The following is a 12,351-nucleotide window of genomic DNA, read 5'->3' as shown; positions in this document are numbered from 1 at the left end:
ATTTGGGATTGTGTAACAATGATTGAACGAGAGGGCCTAGAAGGGTGCAAAATCAGCCACATGATGGCAAAAATGCTTTTGGAAGAGCGTGCAGTGAAAGGCAAGACCAGAGACAGAACATAATTCATACAGTACTTTGCAAAATGTCCTTCTAAGAGCCACTAATTATTGATCTTTTTGTGGATAAGACTAAAGAGAGGCAGGAAAAACTTACATTATGGAAATTGAGCCATTCAATGATAGAGGTGTTAATAAGAAGCAATGAGTATTAGCACAAAGTAGGCACCTTAGAATGTAAATAAAGGTACTATTAACTCAGCTAACAAAACTAAAATGAATGAATTTATTAAATGGTGAAAAACAACATGATATTCAAAAGAAGGAAAATCACACAGAGATTTCATGACAAAACAATGCCTATAACATAACATATAGTCAATTAATATTTAATGATTTGCTAGGAAAATTAAATAACCAGTCTTGTTTAGGCTTCAGAGACAAAGCAGAACAGGCCTCTGACCTTGCTTCTAAACTTCCTGGACAGTGCCCTAACTGTGAGTAACTGCCTGCTGTGAGTGCAAGACTTCCAGCACAATGGATAAAATGGGGAAGGAATCTTGAGATTGTTGAGCTCCTAGAGGGATCCCCCAGCCTGAGCAACATTCCAAGTTTTACATGACTAAACGAACAGCATTAACATGAAACCAGAGCTGCAACTGGGTCACAGATTGATGATGATATCAGTTTGCAACTGCCCTGCGATTGTAAATGAGAGCCCTGAACTGTAATCTTTGAAGTCTTACCCATGGAAAGGACTCTTTTCATAACTGGGACTCCAGAAGTGCTGTGACCTGGGACTTCCCAGTGCTGGAAACTCTCAAGTCTGGATGTTGGTCAAAACCCAATTTGTTGATGTATCATCTACTCTTTCTATTTTCTTTTAATGTTAGTGTGTTTAATGCTAATATATTAAAAGTAAACTAGATAATTCTCCAATAAACATCTATATTATTTATTTGTATATAACAAGTGGCTTATTTTGTTAACAAATCCTTTGAACCTGAGACAAAAGTGAAAACTTTTGGTGAAACATGAATAAATTGAAATGAAAAATCCAACAATTCACACATATTTTTACTGATTTATAATTCAGACATTTCTGAATTTCCTTAGTCAATTCTTCTAGCTCATACTAATCACTGCATGGCAAGGATTTTATGTGGCTAATTTCTGTCCTCAGTACATAATTTTACATTTTTAATAAATAAATAATTTAAACCTAAATTTTTAGGGATAAGGATTTTTTTTAATGAATGATAGCTCTGAATATGGCCTCTGAACCTAGAGAACTGTTTTCTTAGAATGAGTATCTTCTCTCTAACCCTATGCTTGTGCAACCATAATCACTTCCTGTCTGTGCTGGCAACTCCCTGCCCTGGTCCCTACGGCAGGTGGAGCAGGGCCCTGGGTTTTGGTGCAGGTCCCTCCTCCACACGTCTCACTGTGGGCTCTCTCAGCGCACAGAAATACACTGCAGAGTCCTCCAGCTGTGAAGCTGAGATGACAAGTGTGATAGATTTTCCTGCTTTCTGGAAATTCAATGAGTAGCGACCTTCTGTGGCATTTTGCTGGTTATGAGAATACTGACGAATAAGGAGAATCATCCCCCCACTGCTGGGCTGCTTGTACCAGAATAAACTATACTGTGATTCCCTGGTGTCATACTTGCAGTCCAGGGTCACAGCTTCCTTCTCCTGCACTGATACTTGTGGTGGTTGTTCTTGAGTTACCTTCTGGGCAATAATGGATCACAAAGAAAAAAAAAAAAAGAATCAGAACTTTAGGAATAAGTGGTGTGGAATAAAGAAATCCTATCTTAGACCCTACTACCCCTTCTTCCCAGGGTTCCCATAAGACTGCCTGTTCCCCCAGTCCTTAGGTCACAGAGGAGGCACAGTTCCATTGGGACCATCCTTACCTAAACACAGTGAAGCCACGACCACCTTCAGAAGGCTGGAGAGAAGCATGTTTCAGCTCTCCGCTAGATGGAAAATATCTTCTTCTTCAATGTCAAGACTTTGCAAGGTGAGATGAGCCTGACAGGGTGAGGGAAGGATTGCTGGGTGTGTGCTGCTGCTGCCCCACAACAGGAAACAGGGGTTTCCTGGAGTAGCAAGTTGATGTGGCTCATGTCAACATCTCTATGGACCAGGTGAGTGTCTCACTCACCCCAAACTTCCTTTTGCATTAACCAGCTCTTCAGTTCAGTTCAGTTCAGTTCAGTCACTCAGTTGGGTCCAATTCTATGTGACCCCATGAACCACAGCACGCCCGGCTTCCCTGTCCATCACCAACTCCCGGAGTCCACCCAAACCCATTTTCAGTTGATACCAATTACATCTGAAAATAAACACAAGTCAAATTTGATATTGAAAGGAAGAGTGATAATTTGACTAACTACTGTGTTCAGTTGTTGCATCTATGATGGGACTTGTTTCAAGATACTGCATGTAATGGATTATGGAAACAACATAAGATGTAGTGATCAGTTTCACCCTAGATAATATACATGTTTCAATGCTGTTCTCTTGAAACATCCCACCCTCGCCTTCTCCCACAGAGTCAGGAAAAACAATAAAGAATAATAGTGGTAATAATTCTTCAGAGATCTGAAAGGTGTCCAAGAAGATCAAAACTACTTACAATAGAAATTCCAGAAGAATGATAAAAAAGCAAAAATCAATGAAATCAATCTCCCCAAATTTATTAAATACCTGAGAATATATTAACAGGTTTAAATGCTCAGGATCTCCCCAAAATGAAACAATAGAGAGTAACATTTTTAACACAGTAAGTTTTTTGAATTTCAAGGTGAAAGGAAAATCTCTCCACTTATCTATGGTTGAAATAAAGAGGTTTACCTAAAAAAAAAAGATGTAATGATCTTTTATCCTCATACCTACATATGCTTTCTTTCATTTAAGATAGAAATAAATTGCTTTATGAAAAGAAGACAAATCCGTTTGTGTTAATTACTGCAGCTTTCTCAACCTACATATCAATATAGCAATCACTATAATTCTTCACCACCACATCTGCTCAGTTACCTAACTTGGGACCTAATAGTAGGAGAAAAGATAATCCCCCTTTACAGAAAGCTAGAATGAATCTCACAGACATGGAGTCCTGTCACAGTGGTCCCTTTCTCTTCTCTATTTGTTCTGACAGCCCAGGTCTGTTCAGAGAGGTCAAATAGATGCTAGATAATTGGTCATCAGGTTATCAAACCTTTGAATTTATGTTGTTCCCATTAATTCATTTGGAACCCTCTCAGTCAGGTCCAACTCTCTGTGACCCCAGACCTGCCAGGCTCCTCTGACCATGGCATTCTCCAGGCAAGAATACTGGAGTGGGTAGCCATTCCCTCCTCCAGTGGATCATTTCCAACCCCAGGATTGAACCCAGGTCTCCTGCATTGTAGGCAGGTTCTTGATCATCTGAGCCACCAGGGAAGCCCAAAAGAGCCAGAAAAAGCCTCTATATTCTGTGTACCTAGTTCTAAGGGAATATACCCCAAGAGACCTCCATAAGACAGTTGATCATGAAACTACTACTGATTATAATATTTGTGTAAGAATGTAAAAGGAAAGCCATGCCTAAGGTTAAACAACATGGTGTCAACTACAAATTGGAACTTGCCAAGAGTATTTGTCAGCAACTGAACAACAGCAAGGGCATTTGTCTTCCACCTCGACAGAGACTGAACCCTGCACTGCTGTAGCTGCTGACCTTCAAAACCCTCTGAGGGTAATGCAGGGTGGACAGTGAGGCACTCTGTGCTCCAGGGAAACTGGTGAAACATGTCTTTACATAGTTAGATATTTTCAGGAACTGATTTCATGATCCCAATCCTTGCATCTCTTCATATCTAGAAAAGCACTAAATCCTTTCATGGTGACATCAGCTCCTTGGGACTAGCAGAAAATCTTTCATAAAGTAAGCACTTGATTGTGTTGAATTCCCCCTTTGCCAAAATCTTATATGTTGACCTTCCCCCACTACCTCTTTGGAGCAGTCTCTCCGGGCTATCTGAGCTTCGGTCTCCCCGGCTGCAGTCCTCATTTTGCCCCAAGTAAAACTTAGCTCACAGCTCTCACATTGTGCATCTTTTCAGTCAACAATGACAGACAGCAGAGAGCTGTTACCTACAATGGCCTACCCCTTAAAGTTGAACAGAATTTACCTTCCTATCTAGAAGTAATTACAGCCTCAGCTAAACTGATTGAAGTTTCAGATCCTGCCCTGGCATCTCCATTAAATCTGATGGTACCACACATAGCACAAATTGTTCTCCAACCTAAAGCACCCACCTTTTTCTACCAATCAATTTACTAATATAAAACATTAATTTCCCCTCAGGTTATTCAACTTTGTTACCCTTCTCAGTGAAAAGTTCTCCTGATAGTACCTTTGCTATTCAAAATGCCTTCGTGTCCAGAGCAGATTTTTTTAACACTCTCATACCAAATGTGAATTAATGTGTTTTAAAATAATCTTATCTTAAATATTGAAAAGAAACAATACCAGGCTGTCTATGCAATAACTATTCTAAACTCCTTTTTAAACCAATCATTAGCAAAAACAAAATTAACTAAGTATCTGAACTTGTGAATCTATCTTGGATACATTAAATTACAAAAAGTATACATACAGTGGTAGTTAGAGGTTTTTAACACAGTTCACATATCATGTATGCCTGTTAAAATGAAAGTGAAAGTTGCTCATTGTGTCTGATTCTTTGTAACCACATGGCCTATACAGCCCATGGAATTCTCCAGGCCACAATACTGGAGTGGGTAGCCTTTTCCTTCTCCAGGGAATCTTCTCAACCCAGGGGTTGATTCCAACTCTCCCACATTGCAGGCAGATTCTTTACCAGCTGAGCCACAAGGGAAGCCCAAGAATACTGGAGTGGGTAGCCTACTCCTTCTCCAGCAGATCTTCCCAACCCAGGAATCAAACCAGAGTCTCCTGCATTGCAGGATTCACCCTTTCTTATTTCTTTAACAAACATCTACTGATAATTAACTATGTGAATGGGGAATGCTCAATTCAACATATAATAGTAAGTGAAAAACATTATAAGCCTATTGTAACAATAATTTATTGAAAAGGTAAGCTGAATATTCACAATATTATGTGATTGCAGAATTATCAATATCATATTTATTGGATATCACACATTTCCCTATAATTGGCATGCAATATATAATCAGAAAAATAATAAATGTTGTTTTCAAAATACAGTATTAAAAAAAAACCCATTCATGATAAGGATTATAAATTGATACCAAGAGGTTATTTAGAGAAAAGGAGTCTGAGTAGCAAATGTAAAGGCAATCTTACAATTTTGAAACAAAACAATGTTAACTCCCTTCAAGAAATCAGTAAGCAGCAATTATCCATCAAATGTGTCATACTTTCTGGGTCATCTTGAACCTAACCTTCTTATTCTATGCTTGTCTAACACATCAGTTTCCACTTGCAGACAAACAGTATGACAAATGCTACTTTGAAGGTTGCACCAGAGAAGGGGGCTGCCCGTCACAATTATGAGTACAGGTAGCGGCTGCCTGGGCAGCGCTGTGTCCTTGCTGCACAGAAGTAGGCAGCTGAGTCTCCAGGCTGGATGGTTGCGATGTGCAGGGAGAGACGTTTGGCGGTCTTATTCAATAAAACAGTCAGTCTCTGGTCTTTTTTTTCACCCATATTTGAATGAATAGCTACAAGGAGCTGGGGACCTTTTCCAGGTTCTTGCTTATACCAAGGGAAATACTCTGAAGCAGTGTCTGTATAAGTGCAGGTGATAACAGCAGTGTTTCCCTCCTGGACACTCAGGGTAGAAGGACTCTGCTCCACCTCGTTTCCAAGACTGACACCTATGGAGAAAGTAGAAGTCAGAGAAAGGAGAAGGTTGTCAGATTATTAAGTTCCACAATTTACTTTCCCTTTTCTACAATAACTAGAAGAAACCTGAATAAAGTCAGTCTCGGTGTCTAATGAATATCTACTAATACACTGTTTCTCTTTTTTTTTTTTTTTAATTAATTTATTTATTTTAAACCCTCAACTCACAGTCCAGCTGTAGCCATAAGAATGTGATTAAAGCTCCAATGGGTGTCTTCATTATTTTTCCCATTTAAGATCAATTGTGGACCTGCAGTCTCCAGCCAGGAGACCTGCTTCTGTTACCAAGTGTCCCCTTCTTTTCTCTAGTGGTTTCTTTCATTTTCTAGCCAGCCAATAAGAAAAAGGCTCTGCTTCTGCCCTAAGCCTATTCATTTAAAATCCGCTCAAAAGAACCCTCCACATGTTCTGATCAGCAGAGGTTCACCACCATCTGGTGGCCACATCCCTAACTACTGAACTCTGTTTAAATGTCCTTTTCATGGCTGTGCCTATGAGGGACATGCATAAAAGCAGCAAAGGTCAAACAAATTGTCTCAGATTGAAGTAATCTAATGCACAGTAAGAATATAGAGACAGAGAATTTGACTGTTTATAAGCTGAAAATAGGTAGATGCAGTTGCTCTGTATTCAATGATGGGCCTGATATATAATTTTTAAATTATAAAAGCACCATGATTCACTCTCCTAAACAAACAAGCAAACATATATATATATATATATATATATATATATATATATATGAAACTATCAAGTTCAGCCAATATACCATTTTCATTTGCCTGTTATGCAGGAAAATTCTGTAAAAGAAACTTGTAAGCCAAAGATCAGAGTAACAGAGAGAAGATCATTTGACATTTCAACTGCCTGTTATCTCAGACTGTCTCCTCTAACCTGGTTTTCAGTGGGCCCTTGCTTTCTCAGAGAATTGACAGTAGAAACAGTTGAAATGTATCCTAAAATGTAATTACTAAATGGCAGAGATCTAATGTTGCAGTTTGCATTAGACAGCTTTTCTTTGCTCAGCAACAAGGGTCTGGAATAAGGAGATAGGAAAAGAACATTAAGGGGAAGGTGAGGATATCCAGCGTATCCTCTACTTTCTGCTGCTAGCTCATTTGATCTATTTTTTAATTATATAATTTTTCATTCTGCCATCTTGGATCTAATTTCTGTTTTGTAAAATGAGGTGAACTAAACCCTGTCTAAGGGCTCATCTAGCTCTAAATTCTTTTATACTATTTAGCAGAACAAATCTTTATTGAGGCCTGCTCATATACAATGTAGAGTGATGAGAGAGAGTGGGGAGAGACCCCTTGCACTCTGGAACCCCAACACCATTTGTGCATTTCATGCAGTCTTCGGGGGCTGCGGTTGCCACTAATTAACCCTAGGTCCTCTTCTGAAGCAGAGGTAGGGTCCGTGGAGTGAATCCCTATCTGTGATTTCATTTCTCCTATAAGATCAAGGAGAATATAAATCCAGAGTAAAATGGCATAAAATGGGGCAGGGCTCACTCAATGTGAGCGTCATCACAGACAGTGAGATCAAAGGGGCTTTGTGACTGAATTGGTAAGGAGATGTTCTTCTGGTGATTCATTCTGTAAGTCTTACTTCATCTTGTAGGAATAAAAGAAAAACCATCTGCACGACTGGAGGACCCGGGGGAAGTCGACGAGTTGCCAACAGGTAAAGCAAGAGGCTCTTTCTGAAGCTACCAAATTGCTTTCTGGCTTCTGTCTCTCTGTGCAAGTGTAGGTGGGGATCACCTATGTCATTTTTAGAACCAGTGCAAAATGAAAATTTGGAATCTTCTTTGCAAGAAGCAGGGTAAAGTCTCATTAAGTAATGTTTCTAGTGGCTTCCCTGGTGGCTCAGATGGTAAAGAACTTGCCTGCAATGCGGGAGACCTGAGTTCGATCCCTGGGTCTGATCCCTGGGTCGGGAAGATCCCTTAGAGTAGGAAATGGCAACCCACTCCAGTATTCTTGCCCGGAGAATTCCGTGGAACGAAGAGCCTAGCAGGTTATAGTCCATAGGGTCGCATAGAGTAGGACAGGATGGAGCACCTAACACTTTCACTTTGAACGTTTCTAGTGGCACCATTTTTCTAAAATGCTTTAACTCTTCATACAAATTAGTTTCATGTATCTGAATCTAATTTTTTGAGACTTTCGATCATTTTAGGTTCACAGAAAAATTAAAGAGAAGATACAGAGGTTTCCAATATACCTCCCACTCCCACACTTGCATAACCTCTCTTGCTATCAACTTCCACACGAGACTGGTCTATTTCTCACAACTGATGAGCCCATATTAACACATTATAATCGCCCAAAGTCTATAGTTTACTAGGATTCACCCTTGGTGTTGTACATTCTATGGGTTTACACAAATGTACAGTGGCACGTGTTCATCATCATAGTATCACAGAGAGTAGTTTCACCCCTAAACATCCTTTGTGCTCTGCCCCATTCATCCCTCCACTCCCCTCAATCCTTGCAATCACTGGTTTTTACTCTCTTTATAATTTTGCCTTTCCCAGAATGTCATATAGCTGGAATCATATAGTAGACAGCCTTTGAGATTGACTTCTTTCACTTAGTATCATGCATTTAAGTTTCCTCTGTATTTTTATGGCTTGACAGCCCATTTCTTTTTAACACTGAATAATATTCCATTGTTTGGAGGTACCACAATTTACTTATCCATCCACTTGCTGAAGGACATCTTGGTTAGTCCCAAATGTCGGTACCTGTGGATGAGCCGCTGTAGACCCGTGCCTTTCTCTCAGCCTGTGGCAGCCGCCCTCAGTGTTTGGTGCTCCTTGGCTTTCAGACACAGTGCTCCGGTCTCTGCCTTGTCTTCACATAAAAAATTATTTTTCTTATATTTGTTATTACCAGGACTCAAAAATGTGAATACAAACTTTAAAAACATTGCACACATTTAATTCCCTTTTCACTTTGAAGGAACACACACACGCAGTTAACCAAAAAATTGAGTCATCTCTTTCTGTTTGTTGATCGCCGTATATTTTTTCAAGCATTTTCCATCAGAGAAATTTATATGTAGCTTATATTTCATCTGTCAGGAGCACTAGATTGTTTTAACAGGACATTGAATATTGGCATCTACATCAGTTATGACAATGGCTCCATATTAGAGCTTTATATCCACGAGAGATTTCTGGGATGAAGAAGGGCAAAAAAAAAGTGAAATGACAGTCCTAAAGGATCTGATCTTGGGAAGAAAAAAGTGCTGAAGTATGAATCTGGAATCCCAAAGAGGTAACTAGGTACTTGCACGGTGTAGCCCTGCAGAGGGGCGGGGCTGAGGCAGCTGCAGTTTGCGCACAGGCTGCAGATCACCGGGGAGCACTGTGCCTCCACCGCACAGAGGTAGGTGGCTGCGTCTTCCAGCTGGGAGGCTGCGATGTGTAGGGTACTGTACCGTTCCTTAAAATTCACTGTGGAACTCAGCCTTTCATTCTGCTTTGTCCCTGAAGCTATGGAAAACAGCGTGGTGAGGCTGCCTCCGGGATTCTGCTGGAACCAGTGCACACTGGTCACTGTGTCAGAAAAATTGCACCTCAGAGTAGAGTTGGCTCCTTCCTGGAGCTTCAAGACTGAAGGGCTCTGCTCCACCTTCACTCCTCTCACCCCTGCTCGGAAAGAGAAAAGCAAACACATATGATGTCACTGAGGGGTCGCGGATGGGGTTTCCAGACCAGGAAATGTGGACACTCCCCAGACCCCTCTCTGGGGTGACCCCGACTCACAGCAAATCTGGACCCACAGAAGCCCCAGCAGGGCTCCCCATTGTCTCTTCATGATCCCTTGCCCAGGTACTGAGGTGCCTTTGCCCCTACTCTGAAGAATATAGAGTCCTGGGGCCAGAGAAATGTTGTTCTTACTGTCAGTGTGTTCCACCAGAATCACTGAGTACCAATCACATCTGCGTGTGTCAGCTCACTTAACAGGAAACTCCACCCACAGTGGCCTAGTGAGACTGCAGTAAGGTCAGCAATTTCTCCAAAATTGAGGTTTGGGGGGACACTACAGAGAGGTAAAAGCAATATTTCTGATGTATATAGTCATAAAGAATTTTTTTTCTTAAAAGACTATATGTAAGAGAAGATTGTGGGATAGTGTGTGAGGAAAGGTAGATGATATTTCTAGAAGAATTGTGTCATGATGGATTACATAGAACCTTGAGGAATTATAGGGAAGAATGACCCACTTTTCAAATTGCATAGTTTGGCAGAGATTTTGATAATTCAGTTATGTGAAAATTCTCATCAAGGAAAACTATCTGATACATGCATTGTTTATTGCAGAAGTAAATACAATTCTTGAAATCGTTTAGAAGCCAAGATATATAGTCAGCCTCTGCACAAAATTGATTCCAATAAGAATTTCGTTGTTGAAAAACAGGACATGCGTATAATGTTCATCTGCCTTAATTTCCACCTCTCCCTTCCTACTGTCCAGCTCTTGGGCACCCTGTTGACCCACAGCTGATTCTGATCTGGCCACACTTTTTTGCTCAAATTCAATGTTGTCTTTCTCCTTTCCTTCTATTTTTGTTCCTTATTTTTTCCTCTTTTTATTCTTGTTCTTTCTACTCTCAAGGAAATATATGAAAAGGTAGGAGGTCTGGGGTATTGGAATCATTTCTGGGTCAGTGGGTTTAGGGAATTCAGTCATAACAATTTTAAAAATGAATACAGGTAACGCAGGTGTTTTCTGTTGAGCTTCCATGCTCTCAGAGCTCAGTAGTATCCCTATGTCTCTATCTCTGCTCAGAGAATCATCCTCACCATGGATTTACAGAGGTAAGGGCTACAGCTTTCCAAACCTTATATAGAATGACAAAGCTGAAATCTGAGATGAACTTCACACAAACACTGTTCCCCTCTCCCCACCTTTGCTGTCTCTAATTTGACTGTTCCCCATGCTCTCTAGGCTCCTCTCTTAACTGTTCCATCTTTGGAATCATCAGAAAATGTCTTCATGTCTTGTAAAGCCTACAGTCCCCCCTAGTGGACTGAAACCATCAACAAAGACCCCTTCAGACCAACAACTGCAGCATCACAGAACCCGTCCCATTCACTGCATGCTTCCTGATGAAGAAAGTAGTCAGGAAAAAAAAAAAAAAAGTCACTGCCTAGATTGAATGGAGACCAAAAATAAACTCTTACTCTTAAAATGCCATTTCATGGAAATTTGTGCCTTAAAAAATTGATAAGTTTCATTTTGTGCTTTCTTTTCATTTATTTACTTTAGTTCAAAATAAATCCTTATTTACAGAAGTTGTGCTGTAAATATGGTAATTTATTAAAAAGAACAAAATTTTGCCATTTGCAACAACAGGGATGGACTTGGAGGGCATTATGCTAAGTAAAATATGCCAGAGAAAGACAAATACTGTATGATATCATCTGTGTATAAAATCTAACAAACACAATAAACTAGTGAATATAACAATAAAAGCAGACTCACAGATATGGAGAACAAACTGGTGGTTTTTAGTGGGGGCAGGGCCAGTAGAGGGGTGTGGGTGTGGGAGACACAAACATTTGGGTATAAGAGAGGCTTAAGGATGTATTGTTATAACATGGAGAAGATAGCCAATATTTTGTAGTAACTGCAAATGGAAAGTAACCTTTAAAAGTGTTACATAGCCATTGTTATGGCTACATTCCATAGGGTCGCAAAGAGTCAGACAGGACTGAAGTGACTGAGCACACACATACACAAGTGAAAGAAACCAGTCTGAGAAAGCTACACACCATATGATACCAACTATATAATGTTCTGGACGAAGCAAAACTATGGAGACAGTAAAAAGATCAGTGTTTGCAAGGGGTTACAGGGAAGAAGGGAAAAATATTTACAGAACATTTTTAAGAAAAGAAAGGCTAACCAATGAGTAAAAGTCAAAAAGTTTAATAGTATACAACCTTGGGTAGCTCAGCTGGTAAAGAATCCCCCTGCAATGCAGGAGACCCCCGTTTGATTCCTCGGTTGGAAAGCTCCCCTCGAGAAGGGACAGGCTACCCTCTCCAGTATTATTGGTCTTCCCTGTGGCTCATACAGTAAAGAGTCTACCTGACCTGGGCTCGATTCCTGGGTTGGGAAGGTCCCCTGGAGAAGGAAATGGCAACCCACTCCAGTATTCGTGCCTGGAGAATCCCAAGGACTGAGGAGCCTGGGGCAGCGGAACCATGGACAGAGGAGTCCATGGGGTTGCAAAGAGAGGACACAACTGAAGTGACGAAGCCCAGCACGGCACATACAATGTTTGGGGAATTTTTTGTGTTGTTCTCAGTTCATTAAAAACTAACTTCCACTTTTATGCTGAGTTTGCTGCTGCTGCTGC

General features: G+C 40.5%; 1 protein-coding gene across 1 annotated transcript; it reads right to left on the bottom strand.

Moving 5' to 3' along the window:
• Positions 1–5,610: 5,610 nt before the first annotated feature.
• Positions 5,611–9,834, bottom strand: LOC122444209. The gene is given in 4 exon segments (XM_043472976.1): positions 5,611–5,939; positions 9,274–9,352; positions 9,354–9,631; positions 9,749–9,834. Coding segments are annotated over 4 exon segments (738 nt in total). The 5' UTR covers positions 9,801–9,834.
• Positions 9,835–12,351: the final 2,517 nt, after the last annotated feature.

This window comes from Cervus canadensis, chromosome 6 (genome assembly GCF_019320065.1).
Source record: "Cervus canadensis isolate Bull #8, Minnesota chromosome 6, ASM1932006v1, whole genome shotgun sequence".
Classification (NCBI taxonomy): domain Eukaryota; kingdom Metazoa; phylum Chordata; class Mammalia; order Artiodactyla; family Cervidae; genus Cervus; species Cervus canadensis.
This window is presented reverse-complemented; position numbering and strand designations above follow the sequence as displayed.